The sequence below is a fragment of the Mustela putorius genome, unplaced genomic scaffold (assembly GCF_011764305.1).
Source record: "Mustela putorius furo isolate JIRA1106 unplaced genomic scaffold, ASM1176430v1.1 tig00004007_pilon_pilon_pilon, whole genome shotgun sequence".
Classification (NCBI taxonomy): Eukaryota; Metazoa; Chordata; class Mammalia; order Carnivora; family Mustelidae; genus Mustela; species Mustela putorius.
In genome coordinates, this window is record NW_025422145.1 from 3,277,351 (window position 1) to 3,296,347 (window position 18,997).

An 18,997-nucleotide genomic window follows, 5' to 3' on the forward strand; every position below is an offset into this window, starting at 1 on the left:
CCCCGCGATCTGTTTTAGCAAGTCTTCCAGGTGATACTGAGACAGCTCAAGTTTGAGAACTACAGGCTTAATACACGGTAACCATTGACAATTAGTTCCTGAGGCTGCAGAGCGAGCACCGGGCAGGAAGGATTAATAAAGTTAAGCACTAAAGTACCTACAGCACCCACTGAAGAGGGTTCTAACCGGCCTCAATCCCGGTTCCTCCCCCCTCCTCCCTGAGCACCTACAGAGCTCCCTGATTGGTCAAGTCCCTCCTGACAGTCACCAGTCACCCAACCCGGGAGAGAGAAAACTGAACGGGGCGGTTCCGAGAGCTGCAAGGGCGGCGCGCCTATTGGCTATAGGTCACGCCGCTTAGCGGGGCGGAACTGCGCGTGCGCACAGACGAGGCGCGACCCTGAGGACGGTTGAAAGATGGCGACTGTCGCCGAGCTGAAGGCCGGTGAGTGGCAGTGGAAAGCTGGCCGAGTGAGAGGCGTCTGGCCATCCTGTGAAAAGGATGGAACGAGCGGGACACAGAGTCAGCCTCTTTAGGGTCGTTCTGCGGCGTCAGGGCTCGCAGAGAGTCTGGCTGGTGTGGCCGCCGATGCGTCCGGGCCCTGCTTGAGGGAAGCGGTCGCACAGGGGCCGTTCAGTTTTGGAACCAGCTTCGAGCCGGAAGAGGAGCGGCAGGACCCTTAGGTTCCCGAGAGGACTATAGGCCTGCACGTTGGGCCTTTGGCGCGTTTGTCGGACCCCGCTCGAGCCGAGGCTTTGGGCCGCAGCTTTCCTTTGGGACCGAGGGGAACAGTGTCCGTATCCGTTATTGGGGTTAGATGCAACTCCTAAGCTGTTTGCTTCCTTGTCTCACGGGGTCCTTATTAACAACCTTTGGGGTAGGACCCGATCTCCATTGGGAGAATCGGGAGGGAGAAAGTTTCCTGGCTTGGCCGTTCTCCTCTGTTTTTCACCAAATTCCACGAAGGTGCGAGTCCTCATCGTACGGGTAACGGGTTTGTGCACCGGTGGTGTGGACGCAGATATCCAGGCAAATAATAGTAATTATAGTTATAAGTGGCATAGCCTTTTTTTTTTTTTTTAAGATTTTATTTATTTATCAGAGAGAGAGAGACGGGGAGAGAGCAAGCACAGGCAGACAGAATGACAGGCAGCAGGCTCCCTGCTGAGCAAGGAGCCCGATGTGGGACTGGACCCCAGGACGCTGGGATCATGACCCGAGCCGAAGGCAGCTGCTTATTAACCCACTGAGCCACCCAGGCGCCCCTGGCATAGCCTTTAATGTCAGACACAGCCCAGCCCCTGTGCCACCTAGTAGTCTAGGGACAACCTTATGCCCGTTTCATGGATGGGGAAATTGAGGTGCATAGAGGTGACACAACTCGCCCAAAGTAACTTAGCTGGAAGGAGGAGTGCGTGAGAACCTGGCTAGGCTGCACCGAACTCCATCCAGGTCTCACTCCCTGCGTGATGCTGCTGCCTGTTTAATAAAACCAGTTCCCGTTCTCGGGGACCTTGCGCTCCCAATCAGAAATTGTTAAAGATCTGGCAGGGAAATCAGAAATTGTTAAAAGATCTGGCAGGGAGGGGCTGGATCTCTTTGAGAATAGGATTCAGTAAGCATTGCTACAAAATGTGTATGTGGGGCACTGGGCTGATGAGCAGTCAGGGGGAAAAAAAAAAAAAGCATTCCTTTCTCCACAAGAACAGATTTTTCAGGTGAATTTGAGCACCGTGTCTGCATGAACTACCTAACACGTGTAATACTGCGTCAGCTTCAGAGGATTTAGAGATACTTTGGGATATGAGGCCAGGTGAAGAACTTTTTCGAAGAAGGGGTTACGGTACAGAGTTTTAAGCATAATCAAAGGAAAGGGCAAAGTGGTATGGAACCTGAAAAAATGTAACTGGGCATGAAGAATGTCCTTCGTAGGGGCGCTTGGGTGGCTCAGTCGTTGAGCGACTGCCTTCAGCTCAGGTTATGAACCCAGGGTCTTGGGATTGAGCTCCACATCGGGCTCCCTGCTGGGTGGCAAGCCTTCTCCCTCTCTACTTCCCCTGCTTGTGTTTCCTCTTGCTGTCTCTCTCTCTGTGTCAAATAAATAAATAACTTAGGGGCGCTTGGGTGGCTCAGTGGGTTAAGCCTCTGCCTTCCGCTGGGGTCCTGATCCCAGGGTGGTGGGATGGAGCACTGCCTCAGGCTCTCTGCTCAGCGGGGAGCCTGCTTCCTCCTCTCTCTCTGCCTGCCTCTCTGCCCACTTGTGATCTCTCTGTCCAATAAATAAATAAAATCTTAAAAATAAATAAATTAATTAAAAAAAAGAAGGTCCTACGTAGGGGTGTCTAGGTGGTTCAGTCATTGGGCATCTGCTTTCAGCTCACGTTCTGATCCAGAGTTCTGGGATCATTGGCTCCCTGCTCCATGGGAAGCCGGCTTCTCCCTCTTCCACTCCCTCATTCCTTCTCTCTATGTGTGTCTCTCTGTCAAAAAAAAAAAAAAAAAAAGAATGTCCTACGCAGGTGTGTCCCTTTGTTTTGTTTTGCATTCCCAGTTCTGAATATGGTTTGTGTTCAGCAAAACTCAGTGAAAATGCATATCCCACCTATTGAGATAATTGATCTTAACTACGCTGTATAGCCTTTTACTCCCCAGCCCGCTTAGGGGAATTGGGGAGAATCGGAGGGGGAAAGACAATCTTGAGTAGGCTCCATGGGCACTATGGAGCCTAGTGCTTGCTGGATCTCATCACCCTGAGATGGTTAGGAGCCAAAATCAGGAGTCAGTCTTTAACCCACTGAGCCACCCAGGTATCCCTGGGCTCTTACCTTATTAAAACATTTCACATTTTCCACCTCACTTGGTTTTGCTTCTGAGAGGTAGAACTCATGTTGGAGAGGGGAGCTGAGGCATGATGAGCTGGTGATGAGACAGGATAGGCTTCTTAACTCCCGCTTCATTAATTGTCATTTCTCTGCGGAGTTTGAGGCTGTGCTGTGTGCAAATTCAGTAATTGGGACAGGATCCTGGCCTGCGAAAAAAATCTCTTCTATTTAATTTCCAAAGATGGAGTTAGAGAACCGGGGTTTGGTTATTATCCCAAGAATATGATAAGGCTGAACCTTCCTTTTATGGACCTGTTACAACATCTGATTGGTAACTGTACTCGCGCACCTGTCAAAAAGGTTGGGGGGATGATTTAAAAACAAGGGGCAAGAAAGGTTAAAAGTTTAGTCTACTAAGTCATACCTCTGTAATCCTATCACCCAGGTTTTTGTTGTTGTAAAGTTTATTTTATTTATTTATTTATTTGACAGAGAGAGAGAGATCACAAATAGGCAGAGAGACAGACAGAGAGAGAGATGAGGAGAAGCAGGCTCCCTGCTGAGCAGAGTCCCATGTGGGACTCGATCCCAGGCCCCTGGGATCATGACCTGAGCCGAAGGCAGAGGCTTAACCCACTGAGCCACCCAGGCGCCCCTGTTGTTGTAAAGTTTAAAGGGATTTTTTGTTTATGCCTACTTGGGTAAGCTCCTTGGGCTCCGTGCATGAATTTTTTCTTTATTTTGGTGTACTTATTTGGTGCCTTTGGCAGGGTGCAGTACAATATTAAACTATGTTTATTACATCAGTAGTATACAACACTATTACTTTAATGCTCCCAGGTAGCATTTATGGAGCTCTTACTATGTTCTAGGCACCGTGGGTGAGATGTGTTGATTGGGTTAGTTATTTAGCCATTAGGGACAATGTGAAAAAATGAGGTTCCATACCACTGCATGGAATGATGCCAGTTCAGCTCTATGCCCCTCACTGTCCACACTAGTATTTTTAGTTAAATCTCATTATCACAAACTGATACTGTAATACAACCTTTGCTCATCAAGAGGAAGTTAGATTACATTCAGTGTATATATCCCTGATTCTTCAAGATGGCAGTGATAGAGCCACGTGTTAGATTTCTATCTAGGCTTACAGTTTCAAAATCCTACTGGTTTTGTTTTGTTTTTTAGAAAGTTATCTCATAAGTGTCTTTAAAAAATAAACAACACCCAAAGAAACACCTTTTTGTTCAGAATGGGCCATTCCCCAAAGGTTTTTGGTATCAGAAGTTTTATTAAAAGATAACACATTCCTTCCTTTCATGGGATGTACTTGTTGTCTTTAATCATTTTTCTAGACTGGAGGGTTTTAGTTACACAGTCCTGTCTGCAGTGATAAATGCTCTTGAAAATATAGGAGACAGGGTAGATTCAGGCCCCAGTAAGCCTAGTGTAATTCTGTGCTCCCTTTTCCTCCCTCACTGACGATGCCTACCAAACTATAGCTTCCCACAGTGATGATGCTGGAAAGATAAACTTGAATTTGCTTAACTGTATTAAAATAGCAAGTCATTGCAACTTGAGAACTTTATTTTTTATTACAAACATGATGCTAATCAGATAACTTGCATTCAGCTCATTGTTTAAATCAAAGCAATGGCTATGAGGCCATTTACTTTTTTTAATTTAATTTAATTTATTTATTTGACAGAGATCACAGCAGGCAGAGAAGCAGGCAGAGGGTGGGGGAGGCAGGCTCCCTACTGCGCAGAGAGCCCGATGCTGGGGCTCAGTCCCAGGGTCCTAAGATCATGACCTGAGCGGAAGGCAGAAGCTTAACCCACTGAGCCACCCAGGCACCCACTGCCATTTACCTTTTAAACATATTTCTTCAAAGTATGCCTGAAAGTGACCAAATTTAATCTAATTGAAGCATTAATGTTTTATGTTTAACAGTTTTAAAGGACACGTTGGAGAAAAGGGGGGTATTAGGACATTTAAAAGCAAGGATCCGAGCTGAAGTTTTCAGTGCCCTAGATGATGAAAGCGAACCCCGACCGTCATTGTCTCATGAAAACCTTCTAATTAATGAACTAATTCGGGAGTATCTGGAATTCAACAAGTATAAGTACACAGCATCTGTCCTCATATCAGGTAAGAGGTTGTTATTATTACTTGCCTGAAACAAAGTCTGCTTTTTCCCTTCCCTCACTTCTCAGAAAATACTGAGGCTGAAAATCTAATTCCGTTACCGCCCAGAGTTGTCCAGGTGACTGGAACATAAAAATCTCCTGGTCTCCTTTCATAGTTTGAATACTTTCTCATGGGGCTTATTGTATTGTAGAAAATAAGTACCTGAACCCTTAAACTAGGTGTGTGCTTGGAAAAATCATCTGTATTTTCTGATACTAAGGATAAAAAGTTGTTTTTGTTTCCTGCCAGGTTTTTTCTGTGTAGATGCTTTAAAAATACAGTTTCAGAGGCTCAGTCAGTTAAGCATGTGACTCTTGATCTCTTGCTCTCTTGTCAGGTCTTGATCTCAGGGCCATGGGTTTGAGCCCTATGTTGGGCTCTGCACTTAGCCTGGATCCTACTTAAAAAGCATTGGGAAGATAAACTCCAAACTCACTGTAATGTTAGGAGGGAGAGAACTGGTGTTGGGGGAGGAGGTGGGCAGTTAAAGAGACATTTATCTCTTATATTTTATTTCTGAAGAGAAAGTAAATAACTTTCTTGATAAGGAATGCACATTAATCAAGATAGACTTTCCTCTGGGCTGGGGGAGAGAAATGGGATTGGAAGGATTGCTTTGTTTAAGGTTTCTTTTCTTTCTTTCTTTCTTTCTTTCTTTCTTTCTTTCTTTCTTTTTTTTTTTTTAATTTTAAAGAGTTTATTTATTTGTCAGAGAGAGAGAGAGTGCGCACAAGCAGGCAGAGTGGCAGGCAGAGGCAGGCAGAGGCAGAGAGAGAAGCAAGGCTCCCTGCCGAGCAAGGAGCCTGATGCGGGACTTGATTCCAGGACCCCAGGATCATGACTGGAGCCGAAGGCAGCAGCTTAACCGACTGAGCCACCCAGGCGTCCCACTTTAAGACTATTTCATTCCTCATCCAAAGGGGTGAAAAAAAAAATAGAGAGACCATAAAGTAGATTTTGGAAGACAGAATGAATTCTTTCTGATGTTGGACCTTTTCCACTTAATAGATTTTTAAATTAACATTCTGTATCTTTTATTTAATGTTAAGCACATATCTTAACTGAATGAAGACTGGTAAGTTTTAGTGGTTTAAGGATCTTCAGTATCAGCCTCCGCTTTCCTCAGTTTGTTATAGCTGGCTATATAATACTGTTAACACTCAGAAATGAAGAAAATTTATGAAAATATAATGAATTAGGTCTTGGACCTGGGCTTCCCTAGAATGAGATATAGTCACATTTGTCAAGTTTCATGTTAAATGTCTTGGCTTTTTTTTTTTTTTTAAATAGCTGAGGTGTAATAGCTGAGGTGTACAGGCACCCAGGGTCGCCTGGGTGGCTCAGCAGTTAAGCATCTGCCTTTGGTACAGGTCACAGTCCCAGGGCCCTGGGATCACGCCCCGCGTCAGGCTCCCTGCTTGGTGGCGAGAAGGCTGCTTCTCCTGGCTTGTGTTCCTTCTCTCACTCTGTCTCTCTCCGTCAATTAAATAAAATCTTTAAAACAAAACAAAAACCCAACAAGACAAAAACCTTTTTCGGTATGCAGTTCTATGGATTTTACCAAATACGTATAGTTGTGTAACTGCCACCACACAATCACTATAGAGAATATTTTTATCACCTCAGAACATTCTCTGTGCCCTGTTGTAGTCAACTTCTTCACCTACCCCAGCCCCTAGCAACCGCTGATCTGTTTTTTTCTGTACCTATCATTTGCCTTTTCCAGAATGTCATATAAATGAGCCCATTCAGGATGTAGCCTTTTGAGTGCACTTCCTTTTGCTTAGCATAACGTATTTCAGATTCAGCTGTGTTGGGTTTTTTCCCCCTGAATAGCATTCCTTTGTATGTCTGTGCCGATTTCTCTATTATCAGTTGATGGCCAGTTGTGTGTAGTTTTTTGGCAGTTACCAGTCAAGTGGCCATTAACATTCACCACAAGTTTTTGTGTGCAGGTAAGCTTTCTTGGGTAAAGAGCTAAGAGTGGGATTGCAGGTTATGAAATACATGCTTACCTTTCTAAGAAATGGCTCAGCTATTTTCCAAAGTGGTTGCTCTCCTACTAGCAAAGCAAATATAAGAGTATCCAGTTGCCCTGTATCCTTGCCAGCGCTTCATGTTTGGGTAATTTTACTTTCAGAATTATTACCACCAAGTGGATATTGTTACTGTCCTGTGTTTAATTTGTAGGCTTCAAAAAAAGACTTCTGAAGTCTGGTATGTTCCCAACCAAAAATTGGGGGATTTAAAAAATGAATTTATGTTAAACTCTGTTAAGTTATACATATTACAAAATGATATTTTGAAAATCATAAAGTCAAGTACAGTTGGCTCTGCCTTGGTGCGTGCCATCATCGTTCTTCCAAAATTGGAAAAGTCTGTGTACCTGGTAAGTAGTTTGTATGTGCGTTTTAGATGAATAAAGACTCATGATTTTTCCTCTAGAATCTGGTCAACCTGTAGTTCCATTGGACAGACAGTTTCTCATCCGGGAACTAAATGCATTTGAAGAATCAAAGGATAACACAATGTAAGAAGTTTTTTTTTTTTTTTTAATGAAGTTTTTAAAGATAAAAACTTAAAAATAAGTTTTTAGATATTTAAAAACTTAAAAATAAGTTTTTAGATATTTAAAAACTTAAAAATAAGTTTTTAGATATTGTTGTATTGGGAGTCATAATCACATAGTAGTGGTTTTGTTTCATTTTAATTGAGCAGGTATTTATTTGGTTTGAGTATGTGTCTAACACTGTACCAAATCCAAGGTGTGTAGCAACAAACAGGATAAGGCCTCTGTTCTCTGGAACTAAAATTCCTGTGGTTTCAGGGGACTGAGCATCTGTCTCACTAAGGGTCATTCTTCTTGGCTTCTTGATGCATACCTTTTTTTCTTTTTTTTTTTTTTAAAGATTTTATTTATTTGACAGACAGAGATCACAAGTAGGCAGAGAGGCAGGCAGATAGAGAGAGAGAGAAGGAAGCAGGCTCCCCGCTGAGCAGAGAGCCCGATGTGGGACTCGATCCCAGGACCCTGAGATCATGACCTGAGCCGAAGGCAGCGGCTTAACCCACTGAGCCACCCAGGCGCCCCATACCTTTTTTTCTTCTGAGGGTTTGCTCTCAGTTGTTTTCTTCCTCACGATGGACTCTTCCTCCTCATTGTTTCCTTCGCTTCCGCACAGGAGTATACTCAGATCTCCAAAAATACCGTTCAACTCGTTTGTACCACGGAGCTTCGTGACAACCAGCCCCTGCTTTCATGTTGTTCTGCTCCCCTCTTTGCCTTCTCTGCATATTGAATTTTTCCTTTACCATTTGTGCTGAAACTATGCTCTTGAAAACAAGTGTGACTGCTTTCTAGTAGTTTCTTAATTCTGTTCCTACCTCAAAGTTGCTTAAACTTTTTCCGGAGGATCCCTGAATGGCCAAAAAAATTGCACCCAGGAGGCTCAAAGCAGCAGCCCCTCCTCCACCCCCAGGCACAAATTTCTTTGAAGTCTTATGTTTTCTTTCTTTCTTTTTTTGTTAACATTTTATTTATTTGACAGACAGAGATCACAAGTAGGCAGAGAGGCAGGCAGAGAGGAGGAAGCAGGCTCCCTGCTGAGCAGAGAGCCCGATGTGGGACTCGATCCCAGGACCCTGAGATCATGACCTGACCCGAAAGCAGAGGCTTTAACCCACTGAGCCACCCAGGCGCCCCTTATGTTTCCTTTCTAAAAATTTCTTGTTTTTTTTTTTTTTTTGTTGTTGTTGTTGTTTCTGCTTCATGGTATAATTGTTTTACCGTAAAAATGTTATAAATGACGTACCACTTAAATTGAACTCTCCCACAAATCTTTGTACAATTAATGTTCCAGTATCCTATGCCACTTTTATCCTGTATTTGGTCCCAAGTCCCTGGCATCAAGAGTGGGTGTATATCTGTATTTCCAATCTGAGAAGCTCAGTTTTACTTGAGTTTCTGTAGCATTTTGTAATAGTGACTCTTCTCCCTTAAAACACTTTTTGTCATTTGTCCTTTATGAACCTTTACTGTCTAGGTTTTTCTATCTGTAACAGTGTTCTCAGTTTCTTCATTGTTCCTTCAGGGTTCTTTTAAATCGTGAGTACTCTCCCACGTTTTGTCCTTAATAAAATTTTTCTTCCTGTCCCCTTGCCCACTTTCCTAAGTATGCTTGAGTCTTTAATGATGCCTCTATGTTCGTAACTCTGCTTTAAATCTGACAGATCAAAAAAGAAAAAAATCTGACAGATCCCACAAATTACAGAGCCCCATTTCTGCTGGCATCTCAAACACAGTGTGTCCAAAAATTAAATGGGTTATTTTCACCTTCTTAAACCCCCTTGTAGGTTCCTCATATAGCCATTCGGGTCTTAAACTCCGAGTCCATGTACTTTTCTGGCTACTTCCCCTCTCTCTATCAATCAGTTACACTGCGGTTCCGTCACTTCTGCCTGGGCGCTGTTCAGAAGCCATCTGTCGGGGCACCTGGGTGGCTCAGTGGGTTAAAGCCTCTGCCTTTGGCTCGGGTCATGATCTCAGGGTCCTGGGATCGAGTCCCACATTGGGCTCTCTGCTCAGCGGGGAGCCTGCTTCCCCCTAGCTCTGCCTGCCTCTCTGCCTATTTGTGATCTCTTTCTCTCTCTGTGAAATAAATACATAAAATCTTAAAAAAAAAAAAAAAAAAAAAGAAGCCATCTGTCTGCTTTCTCTGTCTCTGGTCACTTTCTTTCCCAACTTACCTTCATATTGCCAACAATTGGCTATCTTAAAGGCAGTTACTGCTTTGTTTAAAACATTTTCATTGTAGGGCTGCCTGGGCGGGTTAGGCGGTTAAGCCTCTGACTCTTAGTGTCAGCGGAGGTCTTGAGTTCAAGGCCCCTGTTGAGCTCCACATCCATACAAAAACCACAAAACAAACATCTCCATTGTAAAGTTTTCAGATTTTTAAAAAGTAATGCAGATTGTGTATTTGAAATTTGCTAAGAGAGTTCTTATCTATGAAAGTGTCACACACAAAGTAAATGGGTGAGGTGATGGTTGTGTTACTTAACTTCATAAGGGGAATTCCTTTGCTGTGTGTGTGTGTGTGTGTGTGTGTGTGTATCAAATCATCATGCTGTACCCTTTAAATACCATACAGTTTTATTTCTCAATTATACAGCAGTAAAGAGGGGGGGGGGATAATATAACAAGTAAAACAAATACTAGATTTATGTGCCGGTGTGAACATAAAGTGGCTCTCCATAATAAACTGATATTTTTCAGCAAAACTGAAAAAATTCTTTTTTCGCACAAAGTAGGATAAAGTCTAGAATAGCCTTAGTTAGGTCAAGCCATGCCACCAAATGAAATTTGTGCCGAACTTATGACGAAAACTAGTTTTCAGAGTTTTTGTGTTTCACTATTGCAAATAAGGTATGGTAAGGCTGAACTTAAAAAAAAAAAAAAAAAATTCTGGGACGCCTGGGTGCTCAGTTGGTTGAGCGGCTCCCTTTGGCTCGGGTCATGATCCCAGCGTCCTGGGATCAAGTCCCACATCGGGCTCCTTGCTCAGTGGGTCACCTGCCTCTCCCTCTGCCTTTGCCTGCCGCTCTGTCTGCCTGTGCTTGCTCTCGCTCTGACAAATAAATAAATAAAATCCTTAAGAAAAAAATTCTTTTTGTAAACTTTTATTTAGAAACATCCTAATGTCCATGAATTTGTAGATTTAATATGCTAGCTACATCTTTTGTAATAACATCTAAAAAATCTTAAAATTTTAAATTTTAAAAACTTCATTGATGTTAATTTAAGAACAAAATTGTTTAAACTTAAAAATCTTAAACCAGTCAGCTCTTTCGGAAACATGGGTTTTAAAATTAAACAGAAGATGGAGATCACATTCCTGGGTATAAGAGGTACAGTATAAGATATATTCCTTTCCTAAGAGTTGAGGCATCTTAAATAGAGAAACTTCCTTTCCTGCTTTCCTCCTGGTCTGAGAAGTTGGCATGCAAACAGTTAGTTATTGCTGCGTAACCAGTGCCCCAGAATGTGGTGGCTTGAAACAACAATCATTTATTGTCTGTGGTTGGTCAGGAATCTGTGGGCTGTTCTGGGGCTCTGTTTCTCAGGAGATCCCAGTTACTATGTAGCCAGGGAGGTCCTCCTCTGAAGGCCAGGCTGGGGCTGCAGGATTCTTTCCCATGTGGCTCGCTCACTTGGCTGCTTGCAGGAGGCCCCCATTCCTTGCCTGTGTACCTTTCCCTGGGACAGCTCGAGGGTCCTCATGACATGGCAGCTGACTTCCCACGGAGTGAGGGGCCCAGAGAGAAGGCATGGAGGCAGCCACAGTATACAGTGCTTTATGACCTAGTCTTGGAAGCTGCACAGTGCTGTCACTTGATACCTTATTTGGTTCATAGAAGTGTCTTGAGCCTGCACTCCAGGGGAGGGCAGTTAGGCTCCACCTTTTGAAGGGAAAGGAATGTCAATCTTTAAACTGTCACATCAGCTAGTAAATAGATAGCTCAAAAAAAAAAAAAAAATCAGTGAAATTGTATTTTCAGTGGTGAGATTAGAAATGAAAACATTTCTGTTGTACCTCTCCTCATTGTTAGCAAGTAGCTTCCCTGTGTGCCAGGGTATTGATAGAAATCACCAGGCAGAGTATTGTCATGAAAAGAATATAGGACTTGGAGTTCAAGTAGAAAGTTGGTTTACTTATGGAGGAATCTCTAGCATATCTTCCGTGAGCTGTGGTGGGATGATCACAAGACAAGGATAACCTGGAGAAAGGTTACACTATTTCGTAAACTGTAAAAACCGCTTTTTTTTTTTTTTTTCCAAACCTGCCCTTCCTCCCTAAAAATAGCTTATTAAATATTAGGTCGTTCTTAACTCCTGAATAGCTAACATTTATATACCATTTAATATATGCCTACACACAGTTCTAAAAAGTTGATATTTATTAACTTATTTACTCCACAGCAACCCTAGGAGGTGAGGGGTACACTTATCTTTATTTATAGGGGAAGAAATACGTATCAGGGCAGGGACATAAAAAAATCTTGTTGAGGTCAAGTGGTGAAGCCAGTATTTGAACCCAGGCAGTCTGGTTTTTGGGACATCCGACCTTTAGGCAAAGATTTATGCATCCAGTAAGTGTTCACTGACTCCTTGTTGTATATCAGACCGTGCTGGGCACTGGGAAATCTCACGCCAAACTGGAAAGGCAGAATTCCTCTGTATTGATGGGTGGATGATGTATTTCAGTTTAGGTGATGTTTGAGTTCTTAACATAGGTTCTCTGGGTTTTTAAGTTGTTTTTTGAGTTAAATGTACTCTTAAATTTTAAAAAGCATTAATAGTTTGCGATTTGGATAGTAACTGTGTGTCTTGTTTCAAGTCTGGAGAATTGCCTGGCCCTTTTGGAGGCAGAGGCTGCCTTAAGAGAGATTTTAAGCTTTTCTTAAATCTGCAGTTTTAATTGATTTTGGTTTTCTTCCTGCTACAGACCTCTTTTATATGGAATTTTAGCTCATTTCTTGGATGGAACTAAGGATGACCTCCAAAATCCATTTCTGAGAGGGTCTTCACTTCAGCCTTCAAACCCAAATCTTGGCGAACAACCTAGCAGAAGAAAGCATAAGGGTATGAATTTCCTGGGATTCATCATTTAACTGTTAGCAATTCTTTTTTTCTTTTTTTTGTTTTTAAAAATTTTTTTAAAGATTTTATTTTTAAGTCATGTCCATACCCAATATGGGGCTCAAACTCAAAATCCCTAGATTAAAAGTTCCATCCTCCACTGACAGCCAGCCAGGTACCCCAAGTGTTTTTTTCTTCTTAATATTTTTCTCTTGGGGTGCCTGGGTGGCTCAGTCAGTTAAGCGTCTAACTTTGGCTCAGGTTATGATCCTAGGGGTCCTGGGATCGAGCCTCTGTGGGGCTCTGCTCAGTGGGGACCCTGCTTCTCTCCCTCTGCCTGCTGCTCTGCCTCCTTGTGTGCTCTCTCTCTCTGTCAAATAAATAAATAAAACCTTTAAAAAAATTTTTTTTCCTCTCACAAATAGTTTTTACCCAAGATTTTGAGTCATAGTTTAATTCTACTTACATCTAATATGGTTGAAGTCTGTGTTACTGATCCTCCAAAAAGCAAAATGGTGATTGGAAAGGGAATCTTGAGGGGATGGGAGAATAACTGGACAAAATTTTTAGATACTGTTTCTGTGCCAAAGCATGGAAAAAACCCGATTTTTTTCATATACATTTGTATTCTTTGGAACAATTTAGATCGTTGGCATACTCAATAAATGGATTTTTACCAAATCATCACTTTCTTCCCCCGTCTAAGACTGAAGAAAGGCAAGATTGCTGAATACAGATAGGGGCGTCACAAGTGTCTATATCCTTTGTCTTTTTAGGATACTGTTGGTTTAAATTCCATATAAAAGTACCTCCAGATAAGATTCTTGAACAGCCCCTATTTCTTTCAGAATGTTTACTCTTTAAATGTGCTTTCAACAATAGGATCTCGCTTTGATCATCTGAACTGAATGGTTTATAGCTCTTTCTTTCCAACCTCAGCAGAGTTGGTCTCTTTCTAAGGACAGTCAGAGGTGGGCCTCAAGCAGCAGATGAGAGAACAGATCAAAATCTTGAATGTTGAAATAACCTTCTAAGAAACATCTAAAATACTAGTTATCCTTCATAGGTTATCGTAAGCTGATGTGAGCAGTATTAATTCCGTTAAATATTTGCTGCATCTCCTAGGATCTGAACACAAAGTGTTTGTGAAGCAAGGTGACCTCTTTTGTGGGTTATTTCTGATGTCACTCGGAGTTACTCATCTATGTATCTTAGACTGCTGAGCTCGTGGACCATTGAAAAAGAAATCACCCCATCTCCTTACTTTACAGTTGAGAAAACCAGGACTGAGATATTAAGTGAGTCCTGTAAAGCGTGTGGCTGATCTGTTCTCGCAGGATCAGGACCTCTGAGGGCCATTCCTGTACACTTCTCCACTTAAAGAATGTAAAGAAGTTTTCCTAGTTCCCTTTGCAAGGCTTGGTAAGGAACTGTCATTAGTGCCTACAATTTGACAAGTACTTAAAAAGTGAAACAAAATGCACAAGGGGACAAGTAAAATCTGTAAGTGTTCAAATAATAAAAAAATCAAATTCTCTTGAATCGCTTCCCTTTTGTCTCTCCCTAACTCCCTGATCTCCCTCCCTTCTGTGGAAGGTCCCTATTAGCAGCTTGGGGGCAGGGGCCTCCTTCCGGAGTCATTTCTGTGCATGTAAATTTGTATGTACCGCTACTTGACATGTTACCCTGAGATTGGGTTTGTTTTCCCTTGTCTTGTCAGTATGTGTAGATCTTAACTTTATGTAGTATTGTATAGTATTGCTGCTAATCCCTTATTGATGGACTTTTATATTTTTACGTTTTTGCTATTACTGTATTGCAATATAGAATTATTTCTTTGTCCGTGCAGTATTTCTCTTGTGTGGACGCCTAAAAGTACAGTTGTGGTTCCAAGCATATGCGTATTAAAAAAACATAGTAGAGGTTGTCTAATCCCCCTCCAAGAAGGCTTTACATGCCAAGAATATATGATAATACCAGTTTCTCTGTTTAATTGCCACCAGGGGATGTTGTACATGTGAACGCTGGCTAAGACAGCAAACCCATGACATGGATACTTTCAGTCCTGTAAGGAAAAATAACCTCTTGAGCAATCAATTTTCTGGCTTGTAAGCTTTTTATTTTTTTATTTTTTTATTTTTAAAAAATATTTTATTTATTTATATGACAGAGCTCACAAGTAGGCAGAGAGGCAGGCAGAGAGAGATGGAGAAGCAGGCTCCCTGTTGAGCAGAGAGCCCAATGCGGGGCTTAATCCTAGGAATCTGGGATCATGACCTGAGCTGAAGGCAGAGGCTTAACCCACTGAGCCACCCAGGCGCCCCTAAACTTTTTGTTTTTACTTCTTGATTTATTTTCAGGTGTACAATACAGTAATTCCACGCTTCTATACAACACCCCAGTGCTCATCACCTTAAGTGTCTTCTTCCTTAATCCCTGTTACGTGGGAACCATCAGTGTATTCTCTAGAGTTACGAGTGTCTTTTTTTGGGATGCCTGGGTGGCTCAGTTGGTTGAGCAGCTGCTTTCGGCTCAGGTCATGATCCCGGCGTCCTGGGATCGAGTCCCACATCGGGCTCCTTGCTCCGCGGGGAGCCTGCTTCTCCCTCTGACTCTGCCTGCCACTCTGTCTGCCTGTGCTCACTCTCGCTCTCTCTCTCTGACTAAATAAATAAAATCTTTAAAAAAAAAAAAAAAAGAGTGTTTTTTTTTTTTTTAAGATATTATTTATTTATTTGACAGACAGAGAGAGAGGGGGAAGCAGGCTCCCCACCGAGCAGAGAGCCTGATGCAGGGCTCGGTCCCAGGACCCCAAGATCACGACCTGAGCCGAAGGCAGAGGCTCAACCCACGAAGTCACCCAGGTGCCCCAAGAGTGTCTTTTTGGGTTGTCTTTTTTGTTCCTTTGCTCATTTGTTTTGTTTCTTAAATTCCACATATGAGTGATGTCATTGGTGTTTACCTTTCTCTGACTTCGCTTGACTAATAAGAAAGGTACACATCACGGAGTATTTCTTAACCCATTTCTGTTCTTTTGAGACGTGGGTCACAATAGCTGGTGGTAGCTTTACACCATGGAGATGGGGGGGCTGGAGAGCATGGGGGGAGGGGAGAGGCACACTAGCTGCTTTGGGGCCCTCAGAGCCCTCAGAGAGGTCCAAGTCCGTTGAGCTTGGGGCTCGTGTTCTGTGGAAAGCTCTGTGGCAGGCTCGGTGAGGACGAGTTAGGACGAATGACTATGCGGTGAGGAGGTGAGGACGTGAGGACAGCTGAACTAATAGGAGAACAGGGATCTTGCAAATTATTTTTCTTGACCATCTGAAATTTTCTTGATAAAGGTGAACTCTTTGTGCAAAGATTTGTGAAGAATTAGCAGCCACGAATGGCATTTTTGTCCCAGTAACACATGTCAGCATTTACTTTCAGCATCTCCTTTTTCAATTCTAGCTTGCTGTTTGATAGAAACATGTTTTATTTGACAACATGGGAAGGTTATGAAAATTCAGATTACAATACCTGATCTCTACAGAAGGTCATCTGAGGTAGAACACACTCAGATGAAATTGTCCGTGTGTGAACACAAGTCTAAAAGCCAACACAAGATCTCTCGTGTCACAGCTCCCAAAGAGCTGGAAGGAAAGAACTTTTTTTTTTTTTTAATTTTAATTTTTTTTTTTAAGATTTTTATTTATTTGACATAGAGGGAGATCACAAGTATGCAGAGAGGCAGGCAGAGAGAGGGCTCCCTGTTGGGTGGAGAGCCGTATACGGGGCTTGATCCCAGAACCTTGGGATCATGACCTGAGCCAAAGGCAGAGGCTTAACGCACTGAGCCACCCAGGCGCACCAGGAACAGGGTTTATGTAGACACACTCGCCTCTGGGATGTGACCAGTTCATTAGGGCTGCTGATGTCCGTGCTTGAACACTGGAGACGGAGCAGGTTCTTAATGTAAGTGAAAGACCAGAAATCTAACAGAGAAAATAATTAGCTTTGCAACTTTACTGCACGTCGGTGAAGTGTGTGCATCACATACTTCTTAGTAATGCTTTTCTAGAAAACCTGAAATGTCTGTCGCCTCAGGATATTGTTAACTTTGTTCTGTCCAGCAAAGCTGCCTGAAAATGAGGGAGACAGTCCTCCGTGATCCAGATCTAAAGTCTCCAGTCCTTGTGAGGATGATCAGCCGCTGGGGACTAGCAGGCCTGGGTGTAGAATTAGGTTGTCTTTAGAATTAGAAAATCCAGGTTGCGTTTTTGGTGCTAAAATCCATGTTTCTAACAGCTGTCTCAATCTGTATTCTTTTTCTCCTGTCATCAAAATCATAAAAATGGGTTTTTCCCGTGTCAAAGTATCTAGGAAATATTTTCAGTTTTTCACAGCTTTTTAGAATTTAGTCTTTGCCTTGCATTTTTGTTGCATTTGGATGTTAAGTCTATTCGGTTCTTTAAATCCAGGGCACTTCTGCCCTCTGCCCCTTCTCCCCATGACAAAAATTGAGCAGAAGTGCCTAGGACCCCTTTGATTGCCAGAGCACAGGGGGTGGTCCCAGGGGCTCTGGTCGCTTCTGAACTCTCATGGAGCTTTATTCTCGTGTCTTTGGCTGCAGAAGATTTCTACAGTTTCTTGGATATTTTCTGATGTGGGTAGGAAAATGTAAACGCTGCTAGTTTGTTTTCTTGCCATAAGAGGGTGCTGCTGAGTGGCACTGCTATTTGAAGGTGGGTTTTTTGGTACTTTGTTTTTTTCTTTTTAGTTGAAGAAGTTTGGCATCCCTCAGAATGTTAATTGAACACCCTGTTCTTTCAGATTCCATTCCTTACATACCATGCAAGAGAAGTTTGTAACTGCCGCTTACACACGGGTTTACACTGCAGTGCTCTCTATTCCCTTAAAAACACTTGATGGTGAATCTTCAGTACTAAATGTTTCTGGTTTCTTTAATAATGCTTTTAAAATGGTGAGTTTCTTATGTTGTCCTAGGCCACCTAAAGAACGCATACAATAGTAAAAACATAACATCCGAAAATACATGCAGCTCCGCCTGCACACTGCCTACTTTGACTTGGGGTAAGTATTGACATTGTTTTCTGTTCATTTCAGGTGACCACCTAAGAACGGAGAAGGGGAGTAGTACTAACATCAAAGATCATCTTGTTTCTCAAGCAGTGAAGAGATGACATTTCCATTCGGGGCATCTTTTGTCTTAAAATTGTGTGTATCAAGTAACATATTTACTCTCGCAACATTACCAAAATACACCACTAATATTTGTCCTTTGTAGAAATTTGAGTTTCTGCAAAAACATTTAGTCCTTCCTGTTTTGCTACATTTGTGAATAAAAGCTAATTCCGTCATCTAGCTTCCTAGATTTGACTCGAAAGAAAATACATTGTTTTTTTAGAAGGTATTTTGAAGGTTTTTAAATTTGTGAAAACTGGAGGAAATTTTTAGTACCCCTTATATTCTTTAAAAAAAAAAAATTCAGGTCTTTATAGCCATATGTTCTGCTCTTTAACAAGGTTACATGAAATTTCCTTCAGGCTGGAATTACATGGATTTGTAGAAAAATCCATTTGTGTTTTTTTTTTTTTTTTAATTTATTTATTTGATAGACAGAGAGAGATCACAAGTAAGTGGAGAGGCAGGCAGAGAGAAGGGCAAAGTAGGCTCTGCTGAGCAGAGAGCCCGATGCGGGACTCGATCCCAGGACCCTGAGATCATGACCCGAACCGAAGGGAGAGGCTCAACCCACTGAGCCACCATCCAGGCGCCCCTCCATTTGTGTTTTAAAAAAAAGTTTTAAAAAATGTTAAAGCCTGATAAAATGAATTCCTGTGAAGTTCAGTTTTTTGTTTACAATTAGCAGTTTTTCAGATAACCATTTATAATTTGGTTTAAATATCTGAATTACTATCCAAATCTGAACTTTTAAACTAGGTAACAATGTGCTTTTTCTTTCCTTAGACCATTTTGGCTTCTACTGGAAGATTTAATTAAAAGGTAGAGGGGGAAATAATTCTTTTAATTTTGCTGTAAGTCAAACAAAGAGTTTATTTTATTATATAAAGAATGTGGAATAAGCATGAAGAGACAGGGTTTAGGAGAAATACCAGAAAGCACCTTTTAAAAGATGGCATTGTTTAACCTCCATGCGGCCCTCAGTTGTGCAATCACAAAATAAGCTCCGGAAGAGCCAGTCCCTGCTTACCTGGACTCACTGCATGTCAGTTTTTTATTTTTGGGTTAGAAAAATGGTTAGAAAAATGGTAAGAGCTCTTCCTGTACTATGTCTAAAATGCTATTTTGATATTTACGAAGACATTTTTATAACGTGGAGGCTGCAGC

At 42.1% G+C, this 18,997-nt stretch overlaps 1 protein-coding gene across 3 annotated transcripts; it reads left to right on the forward strand.

Moving 5' to 3' along the window:
* The first annotated feature begins 359 nt into the window (after nucleotides 1-359).
* Nucleotides 360-18,234, forward strand: CEP20 (centrosomal protein 20). Of its 3 annotated transcripts, none has more exons than XM_004750317.2 (5): nucleotides 360-445; nucleotides 4,777-4,974; nucleotides 7,459-7,543; nucleotides 12,516-12,652; nucleotides 17,753-18,234. In XM_004750317.2, exons 1-5 carry the CDS (start codon nucleotides 418-420, stop codon nucleotides 17,827-17,829), a joined length of 525 nt encoding a protein of 174 aa, XP_004750374.2. In that variant the 5' UTR covers nucleotides 360-417; the 3' UTR covers nucleotides 17,830-18,234. The 3 variants fall into 3 exon arrangements, with proteins under 3 accessions (XP_004750374.2, XP_044927994.1, XP_004750375.2); XM_045072059.1 differs by lacking the exon at nucleotides 17,753-18,234 and adding an exon at nucleotides 13,921-14,782; XM_004750318.2 differs by lacking the exon at nucleotides 12,516-12,652.
* The last annotated feature ends 763 nt before the right edge of the window (nucleotides 18,235-18,997 follow it).